Source organism: Maniola hyperantus, chromosome 21 (assembly GCF_902806685.2).
Source record: "Maniola hyperantus chromosome 21, iAphHyp1.2, whole genome shotgun sequence".
NCBI lineage: Eukaryota > Metazoa > Arthropoda > Insecta > Lepidoptera > Nymphalidae > Maniola > Maniola hyperantus.
In genome coordinates this window covers 11,252,091-11,271,588 of record NC_048556.1, presented here as the reverse complement: position 1 = coordinate 11,271,588, position 19,498 = coordinate 11,252,091, and the positions used below count along the sequence as shown (strand labels likewise).

Below are 19,498 nucleotides of genomic sequence, written 5' to 3'. Positions count from 1 at the left end.
ATTGAAAAATTAAAAAGAGCAACCGCCGAGTTTCTTGCTGGTTCTTCTCGGTAGGAACGGCATTCCGAACCAGTGGTAAATTAAACCTGACTATTCATAAGCACTTTTAAAAAGTTTACATGAATAAAAAAACATCTTTTTAAATACAATAAAACTTAAAGCTAGCCTTATCTAATTACTATATAAATCATGACCGCGTGGAATGGTGCCAAGAATACTGGCTGCATTTCCGCGCTGGACAGCCAGGCTGATCCGCTGCGCAAAAAACATTATATTCTATTCTATTCTATTAGCAAACTTAAAATAAAACTAACAATGGACGTGGATTTTACGAATTTTGGCAGATTTACTATTTTATAAGAATTCATATTCATAGAATTCCTATATTTAATATTTCCTAAGAAATTATATTTTATTTTGACAAAGGCATCATCCCAATAGGCTCTTGGACTGTAGTAATAAATTGACGTGATTTTTTGTTTAGTGGTAGTTTATGAGGCTAGAATTCATTATTAAATTGTATAATTTAAAAAAACTATTTATTTTTTATTTTTTAAATAATTAATTATTTATTAAAACAAAATAAAAATAGGGAAAATTAGTAAGTCTTTAAATACCTAAAGGTTACAAGTGATACATGTACAAGGATGATCAGGCCATCAAGCATGAATAATAGACCCACCAATTGGAAGAACGGAATAAATCCAAAAAATAAGAATGGAGATAATTATAAAAACCTTGTTACTTTGTATTTTTCTATTTTCAGCGTATAGGCTCATGTTTTTATGGCCACATGAATCTATTGGATGGAGGCGGTTTTTATATATTTCTTCGAACTTACGTCTCTACAACGCAAAAGTGTGAAAAAGTAGATACGTCAAATATTGTTATTTTTTCCAACTCTATACTTATTTTCATACAATCTCTTATCTTTACATTAGAAAGCAGGTGAAGAATTAATGAAGTTATTGATTTATAATTTGTCTATCGTCATCACCCAATCGTGTCACACTGTGACTCGTTGGGAAGTGCGAACTCATTGTTTCGAGTCACACTGTTACTATTTGCAACTTTTTTATTCATTGTAATTCCTAACGAGTCACACTGTAGCTTGGGTGTGACTCGAACGGATTTTTTCCGATGGATTCCCAATGAGTCACACTGTTACACGATTGGGTGTAACTCGTTGAGAACCCATCCGCTGCGTACGCGCGATTAATGATATCACACACAAGAATAAGACAGCATTTTCGATTAAAAAAAACTCAGTTTGCTTGATTTCTTCCGACATGTTGAACAATAAATTATCGCAATAATTCAAAAAATTAACACAAAATAATATTAAACTAAGCATAATACGTATAACCGTTCCTCTTGATTTACTCTACCTATCAATTGATGGAAACCGCATTAAAATCGGTTGTGTAGTATAAAAGCTCTTAGCGTACATAGGGACAGACGGCGAGAAACGATTTTGTTTTATACTTTGTAGAGAAGCGTAAAACTTGCGCCACGCGTCAAGGTAACGAAGCGATAAGACGAGTCACTTGTCGTTCTGCTTCACGACATTTCAATATGGGAACAATACGCGTCGATACACATTGTCTTTGGCGTAACCTTTGCTTTGCTCTGTGAAGTAGTTATAGTACACGACAGCTCGAGATGGCATTTTAATTTAATTTTCAAAAATACTTTGCGCTGTGATTGAAGGTATCTTCTACCAATCGCCGGCTCACTACCGAGCACTGGTATTATCCTCTCAGAATGTGAAGGGTTTAGGCCATAGCTCACGCGGACCAAGTACGGATTGATTTTCAGAAAGCAAATTTTCCTACACTTTTGCATCATTGTGACTGAAGACACAATTACTTACTTTTTGTGTATCGTATGCCTCATTGCTGAGGGTTGCGACCATTTTCCATTAATACTGGTAATACACATTAATGGAAAAGGATGACATAAGGGTAGGAGTTCTCTTGGAATACTAAAGCGGTAGGTTCCCAGATCCTTTCGTATACCCACAACTCGACTAACAGAGCGAGGATTTCGAGGTTTTTACAGTTATTATTGAAAAGGCCTCCCTAGCGCAGTGGTAAGCGCTGTGGTCTTATTAGTGGGAGGTCCCGAGTTCGATTCCTGGCAGGGAATTTGAATTTTATAATTTCTAAATTTCTGGTCTGGTCTGGTGGGAGGCTTCGGTCGTGGCTAGTTACAAACCTACCAGCAAAGCCGTGCCGCCCGTGCCGCCAAGTGATTTAGCGTTCCGGTACTTTGCCGTGTAGAAACCAAAGGGCATGGGTTTAATAAAAATTGGTAAAAACCCCTTCCAGGTTAGCCCGCTTCCATCTTAGACTGCATCATCACTTACCACCAGGTGAGTTGGCAGTCAAGAGCTAACTTCTATTCTGACAAAAAAAGGCCTTTTGGCCCTCCATAGTCGGTTCTCATCTATTTACCGACTTGAGTCAACGTTGCTTAACAATCGCAATCAATTGATATGCGTTGTCACAACTAGGGCACTCGTCTCTCTATAGAAGAATGAAAGCGGAAGATAACATCATACTGCTAAGAATATTCCCGATTTGCCCCAAAGGAGCCCTGAGAAAAACAACATTTCTATAATCTACCCCTCGGGGCTATGGGGAACATTTCTTTTGTCACAACTTTCCTCGGAATTCCACCTCTTATCTCTGTTTATTTTATCAGTACGCTTAGTATAAGATTTTACGTCTCACCAACATTGACTTATATATTACTTCGTATGGCTATCGAACAAACAAAATGGCACCGACTCAGTGGTGCTTTAGCAACAATGCAACCTCAGTGACGTCTGGATTTCAAACGGGTCGTTCATTAGTATCTAAGAGGTTGGCGCTGATTTATTTGGTTCCAAAACCGTGAAAAATTTTGTGCGCTTGACCATATCTTGTCATTTATATCGATGCTCACCAAACGTTGCTAGAATTCGAGAGTCGAAACACAATACCGTTAAAGTAAAATGGACCTGGGTGTCTGGTGCACTTCGACCGTCCGCTGCGCCAGATCCTTCTTTCCACGCACGTGCAAACTGTGGAACCAACTCCCATCGGCGGTGTTCCCACTAGATTATAACATGGGGTTATTCAAGGGGCGGACCTACTTTCTAAAAGGCCGGCAACGCATCGGCGGTTCCTCTGAAGCTGCAAATGTTCATGGGCGGCGGTAATTACTTAACATCAGGTGACCCGCCTGCTCGTTTGCTCGCTATATCTATTTTTAAAAAAAACCTAAAGAGCCTTGAATTGAAGTCAAAAATTAAATGCCACTGATTTTAATTTCGCAACGTTTCCGCTTGGAGCGCTGGCTGTAGATATGTAGACAAACTTGAGCTTTAAAACAAGGCTCTTAAGATCCAGTTTACTATAATGCGAAAGGTTTTGCGACACTCGAATACTATCAACGTTGGTGACATAATATAAAATCTCATACTAAGGGTACAGTTGTGTTTTTATTTTTACTTTGTCAACTCAGTTACTTCAATCTTATTTGCTTGGTAATCGTCATACCTTTTATGATAATGTTTGTTTTGGTAAATAAGGAAGATATAAAGAATTGTGTTTACATTTTTTCGAAAGTAGGTAAGTCTACAACGAAGAAAAGAAAGCTTAATTAGGGATCAAATGCTTTGATTGTAAGTACTTGTACTTAGTTGTACTTAACGTTTTTTAATAAATCGTAAATCGTATCGTAAGGCATTGTCAAGATATTTATTAAGTTTCTTATTTTTTTACTAGGTTAACTTTCGGCTACTTACACTAATACATTTAAAAAAATACATATTCTGAAAATATAACTTACTAAATGTAGTCGCCATTTACAAGTTAACACAACATTTACGAAAATATGTGACAAAATAAAAATACATTACATCAATAAGATTACAGATAAGACTCAAGACTTCAATTATACAAAGATCTTTTCCCGAAACCTATACAAAGAGTCAGAATTAATGTCAATGACAGAGCTGTGGTGGTAAGAGTTTTACACAATCTTGAGACAGGAGAAGTGTAATGGGTTTACGTTTTTCATTTTCAATATTAGATACCTTCAAGTCAAGAATGAATCTCGTAGCTTGAATCTTGCACCTTAAAAACATGCCTAAAATACCTATCCTGTAGAAAAATACAGGAACATGTCACAGACAAACTTTGGAGGTGTGGAATCGATGAACAAGCTGCCAGTTGAAAAAGAAAAAAAAAGGAAAAGCTCTTTGATGTGGCGAACATACGAATTTGCGAGGCGGGCGCGCTGAACCGACGCGCCATGTCTACACCTCGTTAGCTATTTTGTAGGGCTGTCACTGCTTAGTTAACCATCAAGGCTGAACACAATCTTCTTCTAAATATATAAAAGGAAAACGTGACTGATTGACTGACGGACTGACTGACCTATCAACGCACAGCTCAAACTACAGGAAGAAAGCATTTTTGAAAATTCTACCTCTGAAGGGATAAAACGGACGGACGACATCAGACGAGTCACAGGAAGCCGCTGGATCCAGGCGGCGCAAGACCGTGGAGTGTGGAAGTCCCTACAAGAGACCTATGTCCAGCAGTGGACGTCTATTGGTTGATGATGATGATGAAAGGGATAAAACATACGAATTTGAGAGGCGGGCGCGCTGAACCGACGCGATGCGCCGTGTCTACACCTCGTTAGCTATTTTGTAGGGCTGTCACTGCTTAGTTGACCATCAAGGCTGAACCCAATCTTCTTTAAACAACTAAAAGCATAAGCATTGTGATATAAATCACAACGCGTAGAGGCTTATCAAGAGTTTTAATCTTTTAAATAACCTGACTGCATTATTTATTTGACTAGGGCGCAAACTAGCAAGTGCAAGTTACGTCTGTCGATAAAGTCCAAGCTACACTTAGCGCGAAACAAGCGGTAGACATTTTGCCACACAAAATTCAATATAGCAGGGCATTCGTGTTTTATTTTAAATCTTTGTAAGTTTTTTGAATCACTACCAATATTATAAATGTGAAAGTGTGTTTGTTTATTGGTTTGTCCTTCAATCACGTCGCAACGGACCAACGGATCGACAAGATGGGTATAGTTTAAGACCTGGAAAGGGACATAGGCTACTTTTTATCCCGGAAAATCAAAGAGTTCCCACGGAAAAATATAAATCCACGGGTACAAAGTCGCGGGCATCAGCTTGTTGACGCAATTTCGCTGGATTTCGTGTTTCATGTGATTACGAGCAAATCTAGAGCTATACCATAAGTTTTGCTATCGCTTATGTAAGAGTTTCTAGCTGGCTCTTTTTAGTAGAAGCTACTTTCCGAATCGGAGGAGGTTGAGATTATAATTGCGAGAATGTGTCTGTGCATCCGTTACTTTTTCACTTGACAAAATTAGGTAGGTATTTAATTTAATTTTATTCATTTATTTTGTAAAGACAAACAGTTACAATTAGATAAATAGTTAGTATAAAAAACACTTAAACCTAAGCAGTCTCCAATGAGAAATTAATACTTATAATAAAAATTATGTCCACAACACACGGGCATAGCACGCGTATGAAAACTAGGCAAAGAGTATAATATAATCACTAACTAGGTAGGTGACGGAACAAACTAAAATCGACTAAAGTATAAACTATAACTAGGCAGAATTTGATATTACATCCTTAATTGTTGACGTATAATTGTTGAACGATGATTAGTGAGCGTCACAAAAAAGTAAAATTGAATAAAGCCGTAAAAACGTGAGTAAAGCCGGGACAGATATTATACATATACCAATATACATATAATGGAAATCACTCACGATAGTTTAAACGCTAGAATATTAAAATGCTACGTAGTAGGCAAGTGGCAACCCTGGGTGTAACGAAGCGTGTCACAAAGTGGATTATCTCCCGCAAATGATTGACACTCGATGCATTAACGGATGTTCCTAAGGGTGCGTGCTCACTGGGAGTTTTAACGCTTACATCCAATACTCTACGTGATCAAATCAGAAATGAGGAAATCCGTAGGAGAAACCGACATAGCTCAACGGGTTGCGAAGCTGAAGTGGCAATGGGCAGGGCACATAGTTCGTACAACCGATTGACGTTGCGGTCCTAAGATGCTGCAATGACAACCTCGCACCGGAAGACGCAGTGTTGGAAGACCCCCTAAATAGGTGGACGGACGACATCAGACGAGTCGCAGGGAGCCGCTAGATTCAGGCGGCGCAAGACCGTGGCGTGTGTAGTCGTACGAGCGCTTAGTATGCGAGATTATATGAAATACTGGAATGTGACTTCACATCATAATGACGTACTTTTTTTAGTTTAATCGATAATTTAAAACTAACAAAAGACGTGGATTTTAGATATTTTGAAAGATCCTCTATTTAATAATCACTGAGTAATAATTTATTTTTGGCAAATACCCAATTGCGTAATGCGTTGTATTAGAACAACGACTAGGAGATTAGGCGACGATATGCACCGTTAAGCGCGCGATGTGTACGAGCCCTTATCCACTCTAGGCCACAAAATGTGTCTCAATTTCGTGTGACGCAGTAGGTATATAATGGTAGCGATATTCGCTAGCACTCGCCGCAAATGACGAGCGAGCCCGCTTACTACACTTCGGAAATATGACGCGTTTTGCCGTAATACACTAACAAATGTAGACCAAGAGCTGGTGGCAGCGTGTGGAGAGAGTTTTAAAATTTATTTGCTACTAGCTGATGCCTGCGACCTAGTCTGGATTTAGATTTTCAAAAATTCGGTGGGAACTCATCGATTTTTTGGGATAAAGAATAGCCTTTATCACACTCCAGGTCTTCAAATATACCCATAATACCCATAATTATTAAAAAACAGGTCAATCCGTTGCTCCGTTGCGCCGTGATTGAAGGACACACCAATAAACCAACAAACAATTAATACACTTTCGCATTTATAATATGAATAGTAACAATATGGGTAGTGATGATGTTTTTCGAAGGACTCCGCTCGAGCTCTTAACTCTTACGAGAGAAAGACATAGGAGATAATAGCCTACGCGATAAAGAGACAAGCGTTTATTAAAGGAAGACAAGAAAGAATACTTTGTACGTTTGATTTATTAGTAGTATACTGTATATTATTACTGAATGAAGTGAAAACACAAAAATACAGTGTTTCAAAACGCAATAAAATGCTGAGACTCTTTACTCTATGAAAAAATGTCAATGTCATTCAAAACGCACCTCTCGAGTCTCGGCTTTTTTTCTAATATGTCAATGTCAACTCTAATATGTCAATATTATGTCATTGTAATAAAGGTGGTACGCCATTGTAGTATTGCCTTTGTATTTTTCAAAATTATTTTTCTACATCGAGTATAGAACATTTTCAGAAGAAAAATAATTTCAAAAATAACTTTAGTCGGGATCCTGAACATTTTTAATGGGTGTACAATATCAAGCCAAGGCTCCATACACTTCTGAAACAACCCCTTCAGTCCACACTTTACTATTGCCACCGGCTCCTGGCCTATGTGGCAGATATTCGCTCGGCACATTTCGCGTGCGGTCGCGTGTAATGTTCCGGCAACATCTTGATGAGCCCGCATCTAGTTATCGGAAGCAATTTCGCTGGATTTCGTGTTTCATGTGATTACGAGCAAATCTAGAGCTATACCATAAGTTTTGCTATCGCTTATGTAAGAGTTTCTAGCTGGCTCTTTTTAGTAGAAGCTACTTTCCGAATCGGAGGAGGTTGAGATTATAATTGCGAGAATGTGTCTGTCCATCCGTTACTTTTTCACTTGACAAAATTAGGTAGGTATTTAATTTAATTTTATTCATTTATTTTGTAAAGACAAACAGTTACAATTAGATAAATAGTTAGTATAAAAAACACTTAAACCTAAGCAGTCTCCAATGAGAAATTAATACTTATAATAAAAATTATGTCCACAACACACGGGCATAGCACGCGTATGAAAACTAGGCAAAGAGTAGGTATAATATAATCACTAACTAGGTAGGTGACGGAACAAACTAAAATCGACTAAAGTATAAACTATAACTAGGCAGAATTTGATATTACATCCTTAATTGCTAATTTATACCTAAAAAAAGAAAAATAATATCTTTTTTCGCGAATAAATGATTAGGTATCCGGAATCCCGAAGATAGACAAAGGTTACTTTATGTCTATAAATTCCCAATGGATTTTTAGAAGAATCTAAATCTACGCGGACGAAGTCGCGTTTGTCATCTGTTGTTTTATATACTCAAACATTCTCGAAGCATACATTATGAATAGTAAATCTAAGCTGCCCAAAGCAATGTAAATTAGCCATAGAACTCATTGGCCCATAACCTCCTCAGTGAGTGCACACAATAACAATTAATCAAACCCATTCCCACGGCACGCATTAATTAACACGATCACATTGAATCGATCGCCTTTAGAACCTATCCAATCACCCGTACTTAAAATCGTTACTTAAATTTGAGTTAAAACGAGACAGATTTATGTGAGAGATATAGCTCTGTCTCGTTTTAACCAAACTTAAGTAACGATTAAGCGACTCTGAGTACTGCTGAATACCCACTGTTATAGATTAGGAGCTGTTGAAACTTGAGAGGATTCGAATTTATACCGAGAAAAACGCGCAACTTAAGTATCATTTGTTTTTAAAGGAAGATATCGTGAGAAAACCGGCGCTTTTGTAAAAGTTTCTTGCCAGCTCATCTCAGTAGAAACTACTTGCTTAGTAGAAGCTACAGCGCAGCTAGAGAAGCTGTACAATGAACAGTAAAGCAAAGCTATGGTGTATATTAGCCATAGAACGCATCGGCCCATAATCTGCTCGGCAAATGTGCACAATAACAATTAATCAAACCCATTCGCACGGCGCGCATTAATTATAAGCGATCACATTGAATCGATCGCCGTTAGAGCCTATTCAATACCCACTGTTATAGATTAGGAGCTATTGGAATTTTGAAACTTGAGATGATTCGAATTTATACCGAGAAAAACGCGCAACATAATATCACTTGTTTTGAAAGGATAATATCGTGAGAAAGCCTGCGTTTTTATAAAAGTTTCTTGCCGGTTTTTCTCAGTAAAAACTACTTGCTTATTAGAAGCTACGACGCAGCCACGGAACCATAAAAAAGTGTAATGAAGCTTTTATCATCTCTTTGACTATAATACGGAAGATGGAAGTGAAGCCTATTGAATACTACGAACTAGTGATGTGCTGAATCACTTGAGAATCGATTAAAGTCGAATAGAAAGACTCTTTCAAGCCTTAGGTCGAGGTCACAGCTTAGTGATTCGCCACTTGACTTCAAAGTGTGAAAAGAATTGAAATTAAAAAGACGACCTTTCTAGTAAATTACCCAAAGAGAGCCCTTACAAGCGGGAATTTTCAGGTTTCACCATCGATATAAATGACAAGATATGCCCAAGCGAACAAAATTTTTCACGGTTTTGGAACCAAATAAATCAGCGCCACGTCTTAGATACTAATGTTTATGGTACCCGTTTGAAATCCAGACGTCACTGAGGTTGCATTGGTGCTAAAGCACCACTGAATCGGTGCCATTTTGTTTGTTCAATAGCCCTGTACATACGAAGTAATAGTCAATTATGAAAATCCATAATATTTCAAGTTATGTCAAAAATATATAAAAAATGTGTTTCACGATTTCTGTAACTTCTACCCCCAAGGGGGAGGAAAGCGTATAATATGAAAGTCCATTATTTTTCAAGATATAAGTATCCATGAAAATAGAGTAAGTACAATTACATAAAAAAGAGTCGGTTTTATGAAATAAAATAGAAATATTTTTATTCAAATAAACGTTCACAAGTAGGTACTTGCTTTTGAATTTACAAATCTACCACTGGTTCGGAATGCCTTTCCCACGGAGACGAACCAGCAAGAAACTCGAACTCTTCAAAGAATCGATTTACATTATTGCCTTGCATAAAAGTAAGTTGGTACAGGTACCAAAGGCCACGACACAGGACTACCAGTGTGGGTACCATACCATGGGACAAATTTGACAAAACTGTTAAACTTTTCAATTCAATTGTACATCACTATTTAAATAAATCGGAACCAGTTACCGGGGTACACCTAGAAGCTTTAGCCTTTAGCTTCCATTATTTGGTATTGACAAGTCATTTCCGAGTTTAATTGTTATAGTGAGTAAAAAAACAATTTATCAATTGGTTTTGTTGTAATAAGTTAGTAGGTATCGAATTTAATGGACAATGCTTACATTTGTTCGACTTATTTAGGTGTTGTCACTGGTATTCAAATGTAATCAAATCATGATAATCTTTATTGAAATACAAGGACTACGGCACCCTACCTGTTTGTACCTATTTGTAAATTTGGCTGAATAAAAGGTTTTTTATTTATTTATTTATTTAAATAACCCCGAAATACTTTCACCGAAATATTAGCTTCTTTTGCTTGAAGCGGGTTGGGCTTGTGCTCAGGTGGAAGCAGCGGCGGAATAACCAGCTCTTAGCTATAAGATGTCATGTGTGGCACAGTTTTGTAAATAAACGCCATTTCTTTCTTTCTTTCTTTCAAATAACTATAAAATTACAAAGGAGCATCCTCAGGAGAAAGTCTTTTACCAGTGTGTTCTTCCCGTCCTCACCTATGGTGCTGAAACGTGGATTCTGACAAACGGCCTTGTTCACAAATTCAAAGTCTCTCAGCGAGCTATGGAGAGGGCTATGTTAGCAGTTTTCCTGAGGGATAAGATTCGAAATGAGGAGATCCGCAGGAGAACCAAGGTCACTGACATAGCCCAAACTATTAGCAAGCTGAAGTGGCAGTGGGCAGATCATGTCTGTCGTAGAGGCGATGGCCATTGGAGCCGAAAAGTCCTTGAGTGGAGACCGCGTTTAAGCAAGCGAGTGTGGGACGCCCTCCAGCACGATGGACCGACGATATAAAGAGGCTGGCGGGAAGTGGCTGGATGAGGAAGGCTGAGGACCGGGTGTGGTGGCGCTCTTTAGGGAAGGCCTATGTCCAACAGAGGACATCCACAGGCTGATGATGATGATGATGATGATGATCCTCAGATGTAGACCTTACAATCCATAATTGCAAAGTGCAATTGTGGATTGTCGGAGCGAAACGTGCGTCGAGTGTGTTTTGGGATGTGTGTGGTGCGTACTGCTTGCCTGGTGACTTGTGTTTGTCCTACATGTTTAGCAGTGGGAGGGCGGGCGGTGCATGTCGCATGCTGCATATTGCACCATACAGATTCGATTTGTTTCAGCAGATTATAGCAAACTGCCTTTTGCTCGCTATCTGCATGCCAAATTTTAGCCCGATCCGACCAGTAGTTTGAGCTTTTTTTTTTAATAGAGATAGCGAGCAAACGGGCAGGCACCTGATGTTAAGTGATTACCGCCGCCCATAAACATTTGCAGCACCAGAGGAACCGCCTTTGCGTTGCCGGCCTTTTAGGAGCTGTGCGTTGATAGATCAGTCAGTCACCTTTTCCTTTTATATATATAGATTAAGCTTTTGGTTCATTGTATATAGCACATCTCTGGTGGAAAAGCAGCCTAAAGCACGGTCGATATGTTATATAACCCCCAATAACATATGTATCGGCAATATCGCGTGAGAGATAATAATTTATACGGACAGACGAATCGTTTTGCGAATGAATTCATATTTCATTTGTACGAGGTAACCGTTTTATTCAACTTTTTTCTTGTTCTATCATATTTTTTCTGATAGATACGAATAGGCGAATTATGTGTCGAGTTGGGTAATAAATCTTTGCTGTTCTGTAATGAGATGGCGAAGAATCGTTTTTGTTATCGAATTTTGTAATCAATCTAAATACGTCTATAAAAGGTGACTGACTGACTGACTGATCTATCAACGCACAGCTCAAACTACTGGACGGATCGGGCTGAAATTTGGCATGCAGATAGCTATTATGACGTAGGCAAACGCTAAGAAAGGATTTTTGAAAATTCAACCCCTAAGGAGGTGAAATAGGGGTTGAAATTTGTGTAGTCCACGCGGACGAAGTCGAGAGCATAAGCTAGTGATCCATATGGATCACTAGCTTATGCTCTCGACTTCGCATACTAATATTATAAATGTGGATTTTTTAAAATTCACATACAAGTTAGCCCTTGACTGCAATCTCACCTGGTGGTAAGTGATAATGCAGTCTAAGATGGAAGCGGGCTAGCCTGGAAGGGGTATGGCAGTTTTTATTAAACCCATGCCCCTTTGGTTTCAACACGCCATCGTACCGGAACGCTAAATCGCTTGGCGGCACGGCTTTGCCGGTAGGGTGGTAACTAGCCACGGCTGAAGCCACCCACGAGCAATGCCTGTCGGTCTGCCAGCATTACACGGCTTATCCATTTAACTGATTTTGTCGAAATTTGCTACAGAGATATCTTAGCATCCCATCGGCATCGGCATAGACTACTTTTGGTCAGTAAAAAAGTTCCCATAGGATTTTTAGAATTCCATTCCGTTTAACTGATAATTGAAATTCTGTACATAGATAAAATTAATTAAAAACCTAAATCCAGGCGGACCTTACGCGGACGAAGTCGCAAGCATAATATTATTATGTATATCTATACTAATTTTATAAAGAGGTAATGTCGTTAAGTTTGTTTGTAGGGGGTAATCTCTGGAACTACTGAACCGATTTTAAAAATTCTTTCACCAGTAGAAAGTTACATTATTCCTGAGTGGCATAGGCTATATTATATACACGCGGGCGAAGTCGCGGGGATCAGCTATATAAATCGTAACATCTGTGGTGTACTGGTGTGGTTTTGATTTTCTTATTTTATTTACAAACTAGCTTATGCTCGCGACTTCGTCCGCGTGGACTTCAGAAATTTCAAACCCCTACTTCACCCCTTTAGGAGTTGAATTTTCAAAAATCCTTTCTTAGCGGATGCCTACGTCATAATAGCTATCTGCATACCAAATTTCAGCCCGATCGGTCCAGTAGTTTGAGCTGTGCGTTGATAGATCAGTCAGTCAGTCAGTCAGTCAGTCGGTCAGTCAGTCAGTCAGTCACCTTTTCCTTTTATATATTTAGATTCTTGTAGGTTTTTCTAGTGAGAAGTGAAAACAAAAACCTTACCGCGAATTCTTTTCAAATATTCTATTACAGGATGAATTTCATACGGAAAAATAATATGAAGTTCATTATCTAGTAAAACCTTTTAATAGAACATCGTCTGGCTAATTATAATCCCCGTTATTAGCTGTAATCACTTGTAATCACATTACCTACTGTCCCTATCCCTAATTAACTTTGACTTTTATCGCAAAGTACGAGAGTAACTTTGAGAAGTCAGTGCCAGTGGGCTTAAGTCGTAACACCCATCTACTATTGCCAGTCTTAGGGCTAAAACTTAGGGTTCAGATTTGCTATATCATATAGCAGTCAAGACTCAACACTGTATCAGGGATTTCAGCAAATCCATCATATCGGTAAAATTTGCCGCCGAGCGATTTAGCGTTCCGGTACGATGTCGCATAGAAACCGATAAGAGATACCAAGTTAGCCCGCTTCCTTCTTAGAGTGCAACATCACTTACCATCAGGTAAGATCGCAGTCACGGGCTCACTTATCCTACTAATATTATACCTAAATGTGAAAGTGTGACTCAATCCACTCAACTCACGCAAAAACGGCTGAACGGATTTGGATGAAATTTGGAATGGAGATAGATTATACTCTGGATTAAAACATAGCTATTTTAATCCCGGAAAATCAAAGAGTTCCCGCGGGATTTTGAAAAATTTAAATCTACGCGGACGAAGTCGCAGGCATCAGCTAGTAACGGAATAAAACAAAATAAGAAACATAAAGAAAATTACAAAAAAGATTGTTTTTCCCCAAATTTTATATTTTTTTTCCTCACCATATTTTTCTCATAACATAAAATTTTGTGAATCGATTCGGAAAGCAGATTTTACAGAGATTAGCCGGCAATATTACATACACTCTATATAACAATTTTAGTTTCATTCTGTGATCACAGATGGCAGCGCTAGTTGATTACATCACGCGGACGTTGTACAATTTAAGAAAGAATGACATAGACCTCTTACTTTTTTTTAACTATATAGGCATGCGCTTGACTGCAATCACACCTAATAGTAATTGCTGATGCCGCCTGCGCACCTGCCTATACGATGCCTATTCTCTCTTTTTCTGAAGGTCTCAATATTGTAGCTGGAAACGGAAACCTTAAGGGCTTTCCATATTCTAGCAGTCCGTATTAGAAACGAGAAAGCGAATCGCTTCGTACGTAATAACGTAAAGAAGCTTTTAAATTCTTTTAGACTCACCTGTACAGCGGTTTTCCACCAGCATGTCGGAACCAAAGCACCATGTAGACCCGGTCCTCATGGGAATCTGGCTCGATGTCGCAGGGTAAGGAGGCGGTCCTCCCCACCACGGCCTCGACGTCCATCGTCGACACTGGAACAAAGTCCACTACATCTGAGTTGATATGACCACTTCACTACGTATCAGATGCTTTGTAACAACTTAGTTTCGTGTGATCATAGATGGCAGCACTAGTCAATTACATCGCGTGGACGTTATGTCATGAAAGAAGAATTGGTGTGTGCCATGTTTTTGTATTCGTTTAAACAGTCCGCGAACTACGAGATGAGCTCCAAAAGCCGCAATCACGATTTATAACATCGCTAGTGGAAAATAGTCGAGAAAGAGATAATTGGCCGCTTGGGCTTTGTAGAGCGGCACTCTGTCACACAGCACTCTATGAAAGGAAAACTGCCGATTATCCCTTTCTAAAGTAGAATGGCGACCTAGCACCGGCAAGCGCAGTGTTGGAAAATCTGACTAGCCTGACTCGATAGATGGACTTAAACGAGTCGCAGAAAACCGCTGGATGGCAATTGGCGGCGGCGCAAGACCGGTGCCGTGTCGAAGTTCTACAAACTATGTCCAGCAATGGACTATCGGTTGACAATGATGATGATGATAATGATTGTACTGAATTATATATAGTATGTAATTATTAATTACTTACTATCAATAATTTAGTACATGCTGGCGTTAGCAAATGTCCGGAGATAATAACTTATGTGGCGAGCGCCAATGAATCGTTCCCCGGACAGACTCATATTTTACGGATCGGCATTTTCGCCGCACTTTTTCACATTACTGCAGCCGTAAATAACAAATTTTCCGGGACTAGTTTGGATATGGAACTATGGTTCTTTTCTTTCTTCGCTCTGGGCTGGTTTCCGCACTTAAACGTTTCCGTCTGTTGTGCGTGGGAACTATGGTTGTGATCATTTTTATTTTTTTAGCCACTTTCAAAAATGGAAATGGTTCTCAACTCTTAATAAAATGACGCCTGTATGGCGGCAGCCATATGATTTTTTTTTAATTTATTGCCAGTCTCACTCAGGATAATGATGTTATCTTACGATGCCTCATACATTTTATTCTGCATTTGAACGTTATAAGAAACCCATATAGTTGTACAACCTATTATGTACATACAAACATGAACTCTTGAAACATTACACTACTTTTTTTTGGCAGTCATGTAAAAAAGCATTTTATCATCAGCCTGTGGACATCCACTGTTGGACATAAGCCCTAAAGAGCACCACCACACCCGGTCCTCAACCTTCCTCATCCAGCCACTTCCCGCCAGCCTCTTTATATCGTCGGTCCATCGTGCTGGAGGGCGTCCCACACTACGCTTGCTTAAACGCGGTCTCCACTCAAGGACTTTCCGGCTCCAACGGCCATCGCCTCTATGACAGGCACGACCTGCCCACTGCCACTTCAGCTTGCTAATAGTATAAAGCATTTAATAAATGCAAACGAGTCGACAAATTGAATATTATGACGAATTCAGCGGACAAACATGTCAATCGTTATGTTGAATTCCGACTTCATTTCGGAAATCAATCGTTATCCATACATAAGTAAATTATTATTTGCAACTTCGACAGATATTTTATTGAAATCACCACGAATACGAAAATGGAAGCTCAAATTTTATTTGTATATCATAATAACTTCAGTTCTTCCATCCCACCCCATGAACTCATAAATTTTCCGGGATAAAAAACCGGCCAAGTGCGAGTCAGGCTCGCGCACCGAGGGTTCCGTGTTATAGCCGTATTTTTTCGACATTTCGCACGATAAATCAAAAACTATTATGCATAAAAATAAGTAAAAATCTGTTTTAGAAAGTACAAAAAAAGGACTTTCATTTGATACGTCCCATTTGATATAGTTATCTTACTTAAATTGAAAATACTAATTATTAGTTCATGACCACAATCTAATTTATTTTGTGTGATGTAACCACAAATTCACGGTTTTCAGATTTTTCCCCGAATGTTTGCTATAAGACCTACCTACCTGCCAAATTTCATGATTCTAGGTCAACGGGAAGTACCCTGTAGATTTCTTGACAGACAAACAGACAGACAACAAAGTGATCCTATAAACGGAACCATAAAAATGGAGGGGAAAGGTTTATTTGAATGAAAAATCGTTCTATTTCTATTTCTTATCAGAGTATTACCGTGTATTCAGACATATCTACTCCTATCTGCACTTTTCAGTTAACCTGAACAAATTCAACTAAGTTTGTGTTTGCAAGAATAATACAACAGAACAGGTACATATCGTTGTACGAAGTATATTTTTGTTGCAAGCACTGGATTTCCGATATCGCAGAGTATGTTTTACAAAATATATAGGTGGCTTTGTTAACCTGAAAATATCTATCATTACTTTAAAAGGAAAACTTTTTCGTACTTTTTGACCTGCAATGAAAACGATATCTATAGAATCCATTTCTACCAAACCTAAGATGAGCTGAGTTGTAAAATGTCATAGTATTCTTTGTAAAATAAGTATGCTTGACAAAAAACCGGTCAATGGCGACCTCGCACCGGAAGACGCAGTGTTGGAAGACCCCCCAATAGGTGGACGGACGACATCAGACGAGTCGCAGGAAGCCGCTGGATTCAGGCGGCACAACTAAGATCGTGGCGTGTCGAAATCCCTACAGGAGACCTATGTCCAGCAGTGGACGTCTATCTGTTGATGATGATATAATAAATAAAACGTGTAAACACATAGTGTATTATAGTTATTTCATTTATTAACATATTTGTGGAACCTAATTAATCGATCTAGGCTGTTATCATAATAAGCTAATTTATGTTTAACCGGCTATCAGCTTGACGTTGTTTTCTAATTAAAACATCGATAAACAATAATAAATAACAAACAAATAAACGTTTATTTCAGAGGTTTCCATCCATAGATTGCTAGTATGTTAGTTACAATTTTTCCTTAATTAGTAAGTTAGTACTGTTAGTTCATTAATGGGTACAGTTAATATTTATTATACTAACCCAGTGTCGTATGGGACAATACCACTTAATGAAATAAATAAGTATTATGCATAAAAATAAGGAAAAATCTGTTTTAGAAAGTACAAGAAAAGCCCTTTCACATGATACCCCACTTGGTATAGTTATCTTACTTTCAAAATTGAAAATAGTTCATGACCACAATTTTTTTTGTGTGATGTAACCACAAATTCACGGTTTTCGAAATTATTCCTTTACTTGTTTAGACCTAGCTACCTACCAAATTTCATTATTCATTGTCAACGGAAAGTACCCTATAGGTTTTCTTGACAGACACGACGGACAGACGGACAGACAGAGACACAGACAACAAAGTGATCCTATAAGAGTTCCTTTTTTCCTTTTGAGGTACGGAACCCTAAAAACTAAATTTAGAGCACTTTAATAATTATCTTAGAAAAATAAACTAAGTATTTCTAGGAAAAAATCCAACACAGGTTTGTAATTGCAAAATGTATTTAACTAGAATACTACAAAATTACTTCACAAAACTTTTTAATAAAATATGCATGCTCCAAAAATTTAGATTGCAATAATTAATTTAGTTAAAAAATATTAATAGAGTTTAAAATGTAGGATATTTTTACAACACTGCATTGAACACGTTTCATTTTTGTGATATTGTAGTTTAGTTTTTAATTTTATAAATTTACTCATAGTAAAAAAAAATTATGAAACATTTTCACCGCGATTAATAGCCTCATCTGGTGACAGAAGAGCTAGCTCATTTTTTGCGCAGCGGATCAGCTTGGCTGTCCAGCGCGGAAATGCAGTATTCTTGGCACCATTCCACACAGGAATGATTTGTATCATCATCATCATCAACCCATCACCGGCTCACTACAGAGCACGGGTCTCCTCTCAGAGTGAGACGGGTTTTGGCCATAGTCTATCATGCTGGCCATGTGCGGATTGGTAGACTTCACACACCTTTGAGAACATTATGGAGAACTCTCGGGCATGCAGGTTTCCTCACGACGTTTTCCTTCACCCTTAAAGCAAGTGATATTTAATTAATTAAAACGCACATAACTCCGAAAATTAAGAGGATCAAACTCCCAACCTCCGATTAGAAGGCGGACGTCCTAACCAACTAGGCTATCACAGCTTTTTACTCATAGATGATATCCACTAACTTGACAGCGTGGAATTAGCTTATTAAAAATCCCTTAGAATGTCTTTGATTTTCCGGGATTAAAAGTAGCCTATGTCCTTCCCCGGCATACAAGCTATCTCAAATCAAATCAAATCAAATTATTTATTGCTTATTTGGGTTTACAATGGTTCTTAGTCATACATTGTGGTAAGTACAGCCAAATACCTTATATACTAAGGCATGCAATATAATGTTAAAATTATTTTACGTAATTTTTAATTATTATTTTAAATTTGCTTATTTTACAAAAAAAAAAAAATGTATAAATATTTATAAAATTTTGTCACAATAATAAATTCTCTGTCCTAAAATTCGTCATTGGGTCGTGAAAAGCTAGCAGACAAACACTTTCGCATTTATAATACAGACTGTAACCAGAACGCTGGCAAAAACGAAGACATGTGATAATACTGATGCTTTAAATATTTATATTTATTTTTCGCGTTTTATTATGGTATTATTACCATAAAAAAACTCGAAAAAGAAAAAAAATCCTTTAATTTTGTAAAAGTTCACGATATCATCATCATCATCATCATTATCAACGAATAGACGTCTACTGCTGGACATAGGTCTCTTGTACGCCACGGTCTTGCGCCGCCTGGATCCAGCGGCTCCCTGCGACTCGTCTGATGTCGTCCGTCCACCTAGTGGAGGGTCTTCCAACACTGCGTCTTCCGGTGCGAGGTCGCCATTCTAGCACCTTGGAACCCCAACGTCTATCGGTTGTACGAACTATGTGCCCTGCCCTAAAACATCTGACTGACGCCAGAGGTCAACGAACGTTACGTTAGTAGGGGCATTGTCCCAAGTTTTGCACACTATACATTGCGGGTTAAGTTTTTTCTAGCGTTTTGGTTAGTATGGATATCAAGTGGGCCCT

The 19,498-nt window shown here is 38.4% G+C and overlaps 1 protein-coding gene across 2 annotated transcripts in view; it reads right to left on the bottom strand.

Annotated features, from left to right (window-relative positions):
- LOC117992349 (B-cell receptor CD22-like) overlaps positions 1–19,498 on the bottom strand; it is a 140,262-nt gene that overhangs the window by 60,121 nt on the left and 60,643 nt on the right. For both annotated transcript variants that reach the window (XM_034980028.2, XM_069505804.1), the window contains exon 3: positions 14,370–14,517. In XM_034980028.2, the coding sequence (XP_034835919.2) occupies positions 14,370–14,517 (148 nt within the window). The remainder of the gene's footprint in view (positions 1–14,369; positions 14,518–19,498) is intronic.